This window comes from Panthera tigris, chromosome C2 (genome assembly GCF_018350195.1).
Source record: "Panthera tigris isolate Pti1 chromosome C2, P.tigris_Pti1_mat1.1, whole genome shotgun sequence".
NCBI classification, from domain to species: domain Eukaryota; kingdom Metazoa; phylum Chordata; class Mammalia; order Carnivora; family Felidae; genus Panthera; species Panthera tigris.
The window spans coordinates 80,132,043-80,144,172 of NC_056668.1; the positions used below are offsets into that span (position 1 = coordinate 80,132,043).

General features: G+C 41.6%; 1 protein-coding gene across 1 annotated transcript; it reads right to left on the reverse strand.

Moving 5' to 3' along the window:
- Positions 1-260: 260 nt before the first annotated feature.
- FETUB (fetuin B) lies at positions 261-11,710 on the reverse strand. Its single transcript, XM_015538115.2, has 7 exons — positions 11,471-11,710; positions 11,021-11,134; positions 9,150-9,237; positions 6,823-6,986; positions 5,971-6,072; positions 1,885-1,968; positions 261-739 (listed from the first exon to the last, which is right to left on the reverse strand). Exons 1-7 carry the CDS (start codon positions 11,693-11,695, stop codon positions 359-361), a joined length of 1,158 nt encoding a protein of 385 aa, XP_015393601.1. The 5' UTR covers positions 11,696-11,710; the 3' UTR covers positions 261-358.
- Between the last annotated feature and the right edge of the window lie 420 nt (positions 11,711-12,130).

The window sequence follows — 12,130 nt, forward strand, 5'->3', positions numbered from 1 at the left end:
ATTTTTATCTCATTTTGATCAAAAGAATCAGTGTGCTCTTGCCCAGATGGAAGAGGGCATACCTAAGTATAGCAGGCCCTGTATCAGAGATTTAGGTAAAAGTCAGTAAGATTGCAGAAGGAGAGGCTGAAGACATGAGAGGCACAGTGGCATCTGAACATGATATGAGGCCTTGGATGGTTCAGAAGGGATGCAGCCCAGTGTACAAGTAGAGTGTAGCCTCATAATTCCCACTTCCAGATAACATTATGAAACCGAGAAGAGTCAAAAAGATATACTTTATGAGTCACTCTGTACATCTGACTTCTCCTACAGGGGACCATGCCTTCACCTGAGGCATGAGAACTCTACGTGGTTCTCAAGGTGGGAGAACAAGAGGGTTGGCCTGCTGGGCTGGTCCTGGGCACTCAGCAGAGCGTTGTTCCTTCTTGGGGAATGGCAGGACAACCACCTTCTTCTCCTCAGGGCCCAAGAAGAGGAAGGAAACATCCAGACTTTCTCCCAGGGGATCTGTGGTGAGCTCCAACTGCACAGGGAAGGCCTCAACAGGGCTGTTTTCCTGAGTATCCTCAGGCTTCTTCTCATCATCCAAGTCAGGGAGGTACTGGACAGATCCTTTAGGCACGGCTTTGGAGGGCGAGTTAGTAGGGGCTATGATTTTCTGCTGGGACTCTTCCACTGTGGGGAGGTCCGCAGGTCCCTGGTTAGCTGCAGGGTTTTCTCCTCCAGGGGCGGGAACCTGAAATAAGAACATTTTCAAATAAGGGAACATTCCCTGGAAAACCTCCTGCCATACCTGGTACGGAACTAAGCTGTTCTGGGACTTTCTGATGGAACGTTTCAAAGAGATACTGGCTAGGGGTACTGGGTGGCTCAGTTGGTTGAGTGTCAAACTCTTGATTTCGGCTCAGGTCATGATCCCAGGGTCATGGAATCAGCCCTGCATTGGGCTCAGTGCTGAGAGTGGAGCCTGCTTGAAATTCTCTTTCTCTGCATCTGTCTCTCTCTCTCCCTTGGCCCCTCCCTCACCTACTCCCCACAGCTCTCTAAAATAAAATAAAAAATTAAGAAAAACAAAAACAAAGGGAGACCAGCTAGAGGGATGAACTTCAGGATTAAAAAGCAAAACCAGATAACAGAAGCTTGACTGCAAGCCTCACAAATTCAGAGCTGAACAGTGGTTCAGGGAGGTTAAATGGTCTCTTCCAAGTCCCTGGTGAGCCACCACTCTGCTCTCAGTAGTAAGTACAGCCCCAGCCATCTTATTGATTGCTTATTCATTGCCAGGCCATGTACAGGGCCGTTCCTCCAATTCCTCTTAGGGTTTCCCATAGGGATCTGAATGAGGTGGGTGTTGCAACCCCATTCTACACACAAAGCAACCAAGACTCAGACAGGTAAGAACTTGCCCAGGGTCACACAGCTCGCAGGTGGCAGAAAGGACAGGGACCAGGTGTCCTGTGTCCATCATCCTCTCAACTACAGCTGGCTGCCTTATAGTAAACACTCAATAAATACTTTTGGAAAGGGACTGGATATTTCCAGTGAAACAACTTCTACCTGCAGTTCAGGGTAAGGCTCTTCAGGACACTGGATTTCAGTGTCAGAAATCCACTGGATTTCAGTGTTCAGAAGCCTGAGCCATCTGAGCTGGGATGTTCCTGTTTCTGAAGGAGTCTTACTTATTGTATAGGACCTCTTTGTGACTAAAAAAAATAGTGTGATAGGTCTTTAGCCACCCTCAGGGTGTGGCCTTGGGGCAGCCTGAATACAGTGGTGATCACAGATTTTAGGAAATGAAAAGGAGAGGGTGGGGTAGGGGCCCATAGGATTTAGATGATCTGCTCTCTTCACAGGAAGACAAACAATTAGACTGAAAAATACCTGTGGTTCAAAGAAGTCACAAGTCACGGAGACAAACTTTTGTAATTCTCTTTCAGTCAGTGTACCTTTGCAAAGACCAACAGGCTAAAGACAGAGAAAACACAATGTCCTGTGAGTATTATGATTATCAATGACTATAAATGGAAATCCATTAGCTTTCTGCTTGTGTAGACACACAGGCAATCAACAGTTTTATGTTCTTATCATGTTATGGGCAGACTCTGAGCCAGTTCTCACTAGATCATTTTTACCAAATAATCACCCAAACTAGGCTAAATCGCCTCCAGTGATGTGAAACTAAGGATTTCTTGAGGAACAAACCCAATTAGAAAATTCTTTGTATTGAGCAGAAATCTGTGTCTATAGAACATCTACCTCTTGGCCTTACTTCTACCCTTGAGTCATTTTGAAAACCTGTTTTCATCTCTCACGTAATGGTAGCCTTTTATGTATGTTCCACCCGAGTTTTCTCTTCTCACACAAACTTCCTCTTAGTTCCTTTGACTTTTTTAAAATTTAGAAATAAAATAATTTCATTTCCTTAATATAAATGTAATAATAGTTATTTAGAATATGGATAAACAAAAAGAAAATTAAAGGACCTGTGACTGCATGGAAGTTAACTGTTTCCTACAATGATTTGGTTTCTTCTGACCTTTTTTCCTTTGCATACATATTTTCTTCTAGATAAACAGAATTATGTTACATATTTTATTTTATAACTCTCTTTTGTCATTTAATAATATATTGTGAAAATCCTTTCATGGCACTGAATAGTCTTCTGTGATTTTCTTTATAATCGCTACCTAATATTCCTCTGCATTACTTAACAAATTCTTAGTTACTCCCTTTGGGTAAATTCCTAGAAGAGGAATTTTAGAGTCATACAGTGTACATATATTCGAGCACAAATAGAATATTTTAATAAAATGTTGCCTCGATTTCTAAAGAACTTTTAAGAATATTCACATGGAATTTACTAAAATGTGTCTAAATGGCTTGCCTGAATATTACTCTATCACTCATTTCCAGAATACGCAAAGAGAAGATTTGAAATTCCTTAAGATGGAAAAATTTATTAATGTAGGAAGTCCTTGGAGAATGGTACTTCAGCTTCTTCCTTCTCCAATTCATCACCAAACCATATAGGGGATGGGCTCTATGAGAACCTTCTGGAGAAACTGCAGTTACCTGTACCAAGCAGAGCCTGGTCACTCCCACTCTAAGATTTGCTGAGTTACTCTAATTCATAGTCCTACCTGGTGCTCTAACTAGAGTGGACCACTAAGAGGGAGTTTGTGGGCATGCTTAACCTGTGAACCCTAGAGTTTGGGGACATATGGGCTATGAATATTGGTATCTGCTTCTCTCTCAGAGCATTCTGAAGGCAGGATCTTGGCTAAAGCAAGATCCTACTATGGTAGGGTAAGGAGACAGAGAGAAAAGAGAAGGATGTTCACACTGTTTGGAACAGTAAAAATGTGTGAGGGTTCCATGGGCTAAGCAAATGTCATAGGTAGGGCTCTTTTGAAAGTACCTACTCAAGGGACAATCTTCCAGAGAAGGGGCATTTAATAGTAAAAACCTGTGGGGGCTGAATCTGAGAAGGGGTGGTTCCAAGGGGTCAGCTAGAGAATACATCATCCTGCCAAGAAAGGACCTCTGTACAAACCCACACCTGTATCGCCTGAGAGAAGCAGGTCTGGAACTTGCTTTATGGAGATCAAGAGAAAACTACAACTTCAGCTATATAAAAAAGACTTTGTACTTTTTTCTCTTATTGTCTCTCATTCTTCTTGGAAGTTGGATGAGCCAGAATTAAACAAAAGATTATGAAAGGGGAAGAAAAGTTGAGAGAATAGACCTGACCCCTTTCTCACATCAGGTCCTAAGCTCTAAGTCAGGCTGAAGCTACAGAGAGAGAAAAAAAAGCTTTGCATTGGGTAGAAGATAGAAGTTTTAGTTCAGAACTGATTGAACAGATTTTATTCATACCCCAGAGTGAATCTCAATTACCTAAGTGAAAGTGTTCTTATTACAGAAAATGAACAGAAAATTATGCGATCTGCCCCAGATGTTATTGACAAGTGAGAAAGACAGACCCTACAGAATAGGATGAAGATGTTTTCCCAATTATTCCTTGAGAAAATTCACCTGGCTGATTACACGAGGCTTTTGAGACATACACTTTAGATTCAAAGACACACATAGGTTGAAAGTTAAAAGATAGAAAAAAATAAAAATAATGCAAACAATAACCAAAAGAGAGCTGGGATGGCTATACAAATATCAGACAAAATTGATTTTAAGACAAAAATTGTTAGAGACAAGGAAAAACACTTTATAATGGTAAAAAGTTCAATTTATTAGGAAGACACAACTATAAATATTTATGTACCTAACAACAAAGCCCCAAAGAACATAAGCAAAAACTGACAGAATTTGAGGGAGATAAAGACAAGTCAACAATAATGGCTGGAAACCTCACTTTCAATAATGGATAGAACAACTATGCAGACCATCAACGAGGAAATAGAAGACTTGAAAAACACTATAAACCAACCATTACAGAATGCTCCACCTAATAACAAGCACAAAGTATACACTCTCTTCAAGTGTGCAAGGAACATTTTCCAGGATATACCTTATGTTAAATTATAAAACAAACTTCGATAAGCTTAAAAGAATTGAAATCAAATCAAGTATATTCTCAAAATACAATGGAATAAAATTAGAAGTAGATAACAGAAAAAACTGAGGAGTTTTGCAAATATTAGACAACATAATCCTATATAACCAATTGGTCAAAGAAGAGATCACAAAGAAAATTAGAAAATAGTTTAAGATGAATGGAAACCAAAACAAAACATACGCAACTTAGATGCAGCTAAAACATTGCGTAGAAGAAAATTTGCAGATGTAAATGTTATTTTTAAAAAAGAAAAAAATGAGGGGCACCTGGTTGGTTCAGTTATGCATCCGACTTCTGCTTAGGTCATGATCTCATGGTTTGTGGATTCAAGCCCCATGTCGGACTGTGCCAACAGCTCAGGGTCTGGAACCCGCTTCCAATTCTATGTCTCCTTCTCTCTCTGCCCCTCCCCTGTTCATGTTCGTTCTCTCTCTCTCTCTCTCTCTCTCTCTCTCTTTCTCTCTCTCTCAAAAATGAATAAACATGAAAAAAAATTTTTTAAAGAAAAAAATTGATAGCAAATCATTTACATAACTTTCCATCTTAAGAAACTAGAAAAAAAAAAGAACTAATCCCAAAGTAAGCAATAAGAAGGCCATAATAAAGAGCAGGAAGGAAATAAATGAACTAGATGATTAAAAAAAACCAAAAACTGAAACTGAAAGTTGATTCTTTGAAAAGATAAACAAAATTGACAAAACTTTAGCTAGACTGACCAAGAAAAAAAAATGACTCAAATTACTAAAATTGGGATTAAATAGGGGATATTAAATCTAATATTTCAGAAATAAGAAGCGAATACTATGAACATCATCCTGTATGCTGAGAAAGGAAGTAACATAGAGGAAATGTACAAATTCCTAGGAAGACACAGACTACCAAAACTTACTCAAGAAGAAACAGAAAATCTGAATAGACCTATAACAAGTAAAGAGACTGAGTTATTAATCAAACAAAAACAAGAAGTTCTCACAGAGAAAAGCTCAGGCCCAGATGGCTTCACTGGTGAATTCTAATGAACGTTTAAAGAAGAATGAACACCAATCCTTCACAAACTGTTCCAAAATAAAATCAAAGAGGAGGGAAAATTGCCCAACTCATTCTATGAAGCCAATATTAAACTCTTAGGAAATCAGGCAGAGACAATACAAGAAAACTATAAATTAATGTCTCTTATGATTATAAAAGGATAATCCTGTAAGAAACACTGGTAAACTGAATTCAGCAACATATAAGAAGAATTAAACAGCATTATCAATTGTTCCTTGAGGGGAAGAAAAGCATCTTATGCATTGTAACACCTCATGCAATAATTTATGCTCAATAAGTACATATAGAGATGACTTGTGAATGCAAATCCTAAATCATTTCTGAAGATGTTCAGGAATACTTACCACAGAGTCAGGGGGCTGAAGTGCACAGCTGCTGGCCTCCTGTTTGGTACACGGTGACTCTTTGATTAAGTACTCCACAAAGAAGGCAAAGCCAAACACCCACTGGTATGAGACAAGAGTTGGGAAATAAAAATCAAATCTTACCACATGGAGAAATGGTTTGGGTTTGGCAGCATTTTATTTATGGGAACTGTACATCCTCAGCGCCATTGTCAACACAGGCCTCCTGTTGACCCTGTATCCCCATCAAGATCAAAGCAAGTACTGCGATTTTGTTCCTTAAAGAACATAACATACTTTCTTCCCTTCTTAAGGATTTGAAAGGGCTCTAAAAACCTTCCCTTAGGTGAGCTTATTTTTCCTCACTGGAGATTTGTTTTTAGTTTTTTGTCTATATAATTCATTCAACATGATCCAAATACAAATGAGCCGCCATTTTCCCTACTCTGTGGAGCTCATAATCCACTCCGGGCCTTAAGATGCAGCACAAACTGACTTGCTAAACGGTCCGTGGTCAATCAAATACGCGCACGTAGCAGTCAATCAAATATGCGCACGTAGCAGCCAATAGTGAGCCTACGTAGAATTGCCAAGGAGACTAGGAATCCATTTCCCTTCTAGCCTTAAGGCGAATGAGGTGACATGCAGTCCCACGACTCTGGTGGAAATCCCATGGCAGTTTCAGAAACTGACACATGATTGAATTGTGCATCAGGCCTACTGAGGTAGAGAATGAAGAAAAGGCTTTCCAGTGCGAACTAAAAGGAGTGCCTTGATATCCACGTCTCAGCTTAAGCATGGACAGCAAGTGCTATGAGACACATTGCTGGCATAACAGCTCTTCAACCTCACCTGGCCAGAAGCCCGCGTGACTTGGAAGAGAGAGTATTGCTTTGACGCGCTCTCTTTGTTGTATTTTGCAAGGGACTCGGCAGCAGTTTCCAGAACCTTGGGATTTGACAACTTAAAGGGGCTGGGGCAGTCAGGGCACATCATATGAATACTTCTTCGAGAAACTGTTGACGCCAAAGAGAGAAGTTGAAAAATAAAATTTCTTAGTGAGTTTTAATCCCACAAATCGTACGACCGCAAGAGACAGAGATTGAAAAAAAAAAAAAAACAAAAAGATAATCGTTTTGACAAGGATAGACTAGAAAAGGCATTATCTGGAAAGAAAGCTGTCAACTGTGGGTTTTCTGCCATGAGTGTGTATTACTTTCATTATTCACAAAAATTAAAGCAAGATTTTTTTTCACCTCAAAGGTTTTTACCCTAGGAATTTTGTTCAAAAATACATAATATATGTGTTTATTTTGATGTAAAACCTTTTTCCCAGTTAGTTTAGTATCTTCCACCATCGTTGCCTCTGTCAGGCAGACTGAGTGTCTTAAAATGTTAGGATTTCATCACTGTCACGTCTAATCCACCTTTAAGTCCCCAACACCTAACACAAGGTCTATTGCATTGTAAGTGCTTATTACCAAATGCTTGTTGAATGAACGGATGAGTGAATGACATATGGAAGGTAGAAGCACACCCTCCCAGATGAGAAAATACAAGTGATGGGGAGTCTGGGTGGCTCAGTCAGTTAAGCGTCCGGCTTCAGCTCAGGTCATGGTCTCACAGTCTGTGAGTTCAAGCCCCATGTCGGGGTCTGTGCTAACAGCTCAGAGCCTGGGATCTGCTTTGGATTCTGTGTCTCCCTCTCTCTCTCTCTCTCTCTCTGCCCTTTCCCCACTCATGCTCTGTCTGTCTCTCTCAAAAATAAATAAGAACATTAAAAAATTTTTAAAAAATACAAATGAGCGAGAAACAAATATTGGTCAAATCACTGTGGACTGGATAGAATAATCAGGCTAAAGGTGTAGCCAGAATTTCTGATTGGGAGGACCTGGAGGTGGCAAAACTCATATGAATGTCAGGTAAGAGAACTTTTCTGGGAGTTATTTTTGTAGAGCAAACGCATTGTTTTGATCAATTGCGTGTTCATTTGCATGCATCTGGGCATATTGTGAGGCAGTTTCCTCAGTTTGTTGCTCCTGGCACCACCCCCATGTGTCACTTCCTGACCTCCCATACCTCTGGCACCTATGACTTCCATTTTCAGTTCCCATCTGCCTTGTTAGCTGTTCTCTTATTTACGTAAGACTCATCTTCACAACCAGGAAGCTTAAACCATGGCTAAGAAACTATTTGCTCTGTTGTCTTATCTCCCAAAGGAACCAGCAACATTGTTATCTCCTAGAGCTTGTTAGAAATGCAGACTTTCAGGTCATACCCCAGATCTATAGAATCTGAATCTGCATTTGAACAAGACCCACCCGGGGAGTCACAGGCGCATAGTGGTTTGACAAGTAGCCATATCCTATTTTCCCATACCTTGGATGCTTGCTTTCCAAAGAAGGATCCAGAATAAATGCATATGCGTATTTGAAATGTCATTAGTTTCAGCCCCATTCTCAGTTCATTTATTCAACAATACTATGGACTCCTTACACCTGATAGGAACCCAGGGAGGGCTTTGGCAGGAAGGAAGAAGGATTACCTGTTCTATGTGATGTAAGATAGGAGACTCAAATCAAGGCAGTATGTTGTGTTCCAGGAGCGCTTAGGCTCAAGTTTTATAGGAATGAGAACAGGAGAGAAGCTTTCTTTTCTTGAATAGAGAACATGGTAGAATAAGTGGCATTGGCAGGGGTCCGCAAAGAATGGGTGTAAGTTCTAAGGGCAGAAGGTATCAGGCAAGGGCATCCTCTGCGGAGGAGGAGGGACAGGCAGATGTGGAGATTGGAGAGTGCAATGTGTGTTCAGAAAATAGTGAAGGATCCAGCTACAAGAAGTGCAGAGTGGTTGTGGTCAGGGAAATAATAGCAGAGAGAGCTAGAGAGGGAGCCTGGGGACCTGCACAGAGATTATGCCGTTTACATCAGACTGAAAATTCAGGGTTTAATGCAGTCCTCACTAATAAGTGATTGCAGGTGATTTAAGAAGATTCATCGTGGGAAGAGGAGCAGTGCAAGTTGGACTTCACGGGAGAGGCAAATACTGGATAGAAGAATGTGGCCTTTGTATGAATAGGAAGTAAGGGTGGGAGAACCCTGTATACTCTAGGCATAGCCCTATTTCATGCTCTTTTTCCATATTTTATTAAAATGAACAAATTCAGAGGGCTCTCTTACCTGGGCGAAGAGTACAGTTGTAAGCAAGTACATAGAGAACTCTTCCTGGCCTGTTAACGTAAAATAATGCTTTGCATTGACCATAAACCTGCAACAGACAAACACATTTTATGACGTCGTAGAAAAAACTGACTTTTAAAAATATTTCCCAGAAGGGAAGGAAAAATAAGATCAAAACAGAGAGGAAGGCAAACAGTAAGAGACTCTTAAACACAGAGAACAAACTGAGGGTTGCTGGAGGCGGTGTGTGGGGAGGGTGGCTTAAATGGGTGACAGACATTAAGGAGGGCACTTTTTGGGATGACCACTGCGTGTGATATGTAAGAGATGAATCACTGGGTTCTACTCCTGAAGTCAAGACCACACTGTGTGTTAACTAAGTTGAAGATAAAAGTAAAATAAAATATATATAAATAAATAATAATAAAAACATAGCCCCCAAATTAGACTGGATGCTTTATTTCTCAATAATGAAAAACAAAGATCAATTTTGGCAGTTTTGAGTATGAGAAATCACCAGCAAATCAACAAACAGTTTAACCTTCTTCTGAGATGCAGCTGGACCCCATCTCCCAGCCTCCTTCCAGATTAGGTGTGACTGTGTATAATTGAGTTGCAACCACAGGAAGGTGAGAAGTGGCTGTAACAATTTCCACATGGCCCATGAAGCTCTGCCATGCGTGGCCTGCCCACCATGCTCTCTTTCCATAGCCTTATCCAGATGACCATGGCAGTCACAGAAACCACAAGTTGAAGGTGGCAGAGTCTGGAGCCACAATGTGGAAGGAACTTGGGTGTTCTCTTCATCAGGAATTTCTATTTTGAACTTTACATGAGTGAGAAATAAACCGCTATCACGTTGGAATCGGTATATACTTTTTAGGGTATGTATTATAAAAAGTTTTTTTAACGTTTATTCATTTTTTTGAGAGAGAGACAGAGCATGAGTGGGAGAGGGGCAGAGAGAGAGGGAGACACAGAATCAGAAGCAGGCTCCAGGCTCTGAGCGGTCAGCACAGAGCCCGAATGCAGGGCTCGAACCCACAAACTGCGAGATTGTAACCTGAGCTGAAGTCAGGTGTTTAACCGACTGAGCCACCCAGGTAACCCATTTTAGGGCATGTATTACAGCAGCTAGTGTCACCTTAACAAATATAATTCATAACAGGGTAAACACACACTTTGCTCATCAAAATCAGATAGGTGCAATTTGACAAATTTGGTTAAATGATTAGAAAAGTACTTTACTTCCAAACACAGTCCTGCCCTCAAAATATAGTTTCATATCGGTTAATGGAAATAACCTCAGGATAATTGAGAATCAAAAGAAAGCTATGTTATTTTCAAGCCTCTTCAACAGTCTCCTTTGAAAGGATGGATTCTGAGGCCCTTTAGGTTCTAGGAATCCAGGAAATCCTTCCATGGCACCTCTGGGAGCTCTCATACTGTAAACCCTCCCTCTCCCCAGCCCCATGTCTCATATCAGTGTTCACTGAAACAAAAGCAAAATAAAACCAACAAAGAAGCTCTCCCTCCATTGTTTTTACAGTCTTCCTTAGATCCACGTCCACAGCACTGTATCTCTGATCTTTTTTCTCACAATTTGAACACTAGCTCAGAGACTACAGGAGGGTCTTGGAGGTAGGAAACAATTTGATGGCAACATCAATTCTGGGGCTATGGCTCCCACTGGGACTCACAGAAACTGCTTCAATTAGATGCTCTTTGATCTACAGCGCGGGAATAATGACATGGGCATTGTGCCCAAGAGATTATAATGAAGAACATTAAAGAGTGGCACATAGCGAGCAATCTTCATTCAGCTCAGAGGACACCTAGCTTCTCCAGAGCTCCTGGACACGAGCACTTACCGATTCATGAAGGGTCCTCACCCCACAGTCCTTCCATGCCTTCCTGCTGAGTACATGGCAGTCAGTCTCTAACACGTCCAGTGTGAAATAGAACAGAGATCCCAGGCTGTTAACCTGTTGGAGGGGGTTGAGAAATGCATTGTGTCCCACGTGAAGCAGAAACCCCTAAAGACTGGCCAAAGAGTCTCTGTTATGGTACAGCCAAAGTCTGTGATGTTTGTGAAGATTTTTGACAACCCATGGGACAGTAGAGAAGGGTCAGAGTACGATAACTATTAGCACAATAACAATAGGGGTGTGGAGCATACCCTGGCAGAGGAGAGGGGAGCGTTCTTAGCAGGGCTTCCAATTCGGAAAGTACCTGGCAATATGTGTCCCTGGGTCCCCCCTCCCTGGTTGTTCTCCTCAGCTTGTGCAAGCACATGCCCTGGACAGGGGACTGTCACTTGCCTGTCTGTGTTCTCGGACGTCGCTCACTCGGTTGAGGCTCAGCACGTAGCCATCCTTTCGGTCCCTGTTGATGTCCTGCAGGGCAAAGCCTGCCAATTCCAGAATACCTGAATCATTGCAGCTGCGGGCGATGGGAGGCCAGAATCTGAGGGGCGGCAGGGGTGGAGATCTAGCCCCGCAGCATGCAGCCAGTGCACAGAGCACCACCGGTAAGAGCAGACCCATTCTGTGGGGAACAAGGCCCAGTATGGGTAGAGCTACAGGGACGGGGCTGTTTATAGTGCTCTCTTTGTAACCACACTTTGAACCGGTAATCAGATTTGAAACACAGTGTCCCATTTTATCTCCTTGAATTCTAAGTGTGGACTTCCCTGAGTCAGTACTTTGCCTGGGATTTACCAATGTTTCTAACCTTGGACTCCTGAGCAACCTCACAGTCATGGGTCATGTAAACAAACTTGTTTCCTAACCTTTTCCTAAGAAGCCATAATAAATACTTGGGTCAAGGCTTGTAGGACGTCATGAATGAATTCTGGTTTGTGTCCAGGGTCCACCTGAATCAGAATATGTGGACTGTCATCTTCCCCCTTCTCCCCTAGCACCTGCCCTCCAGCTGATGTTCTGGGCTACACTAATAGTTATCCCCGGTATGGAACCCGG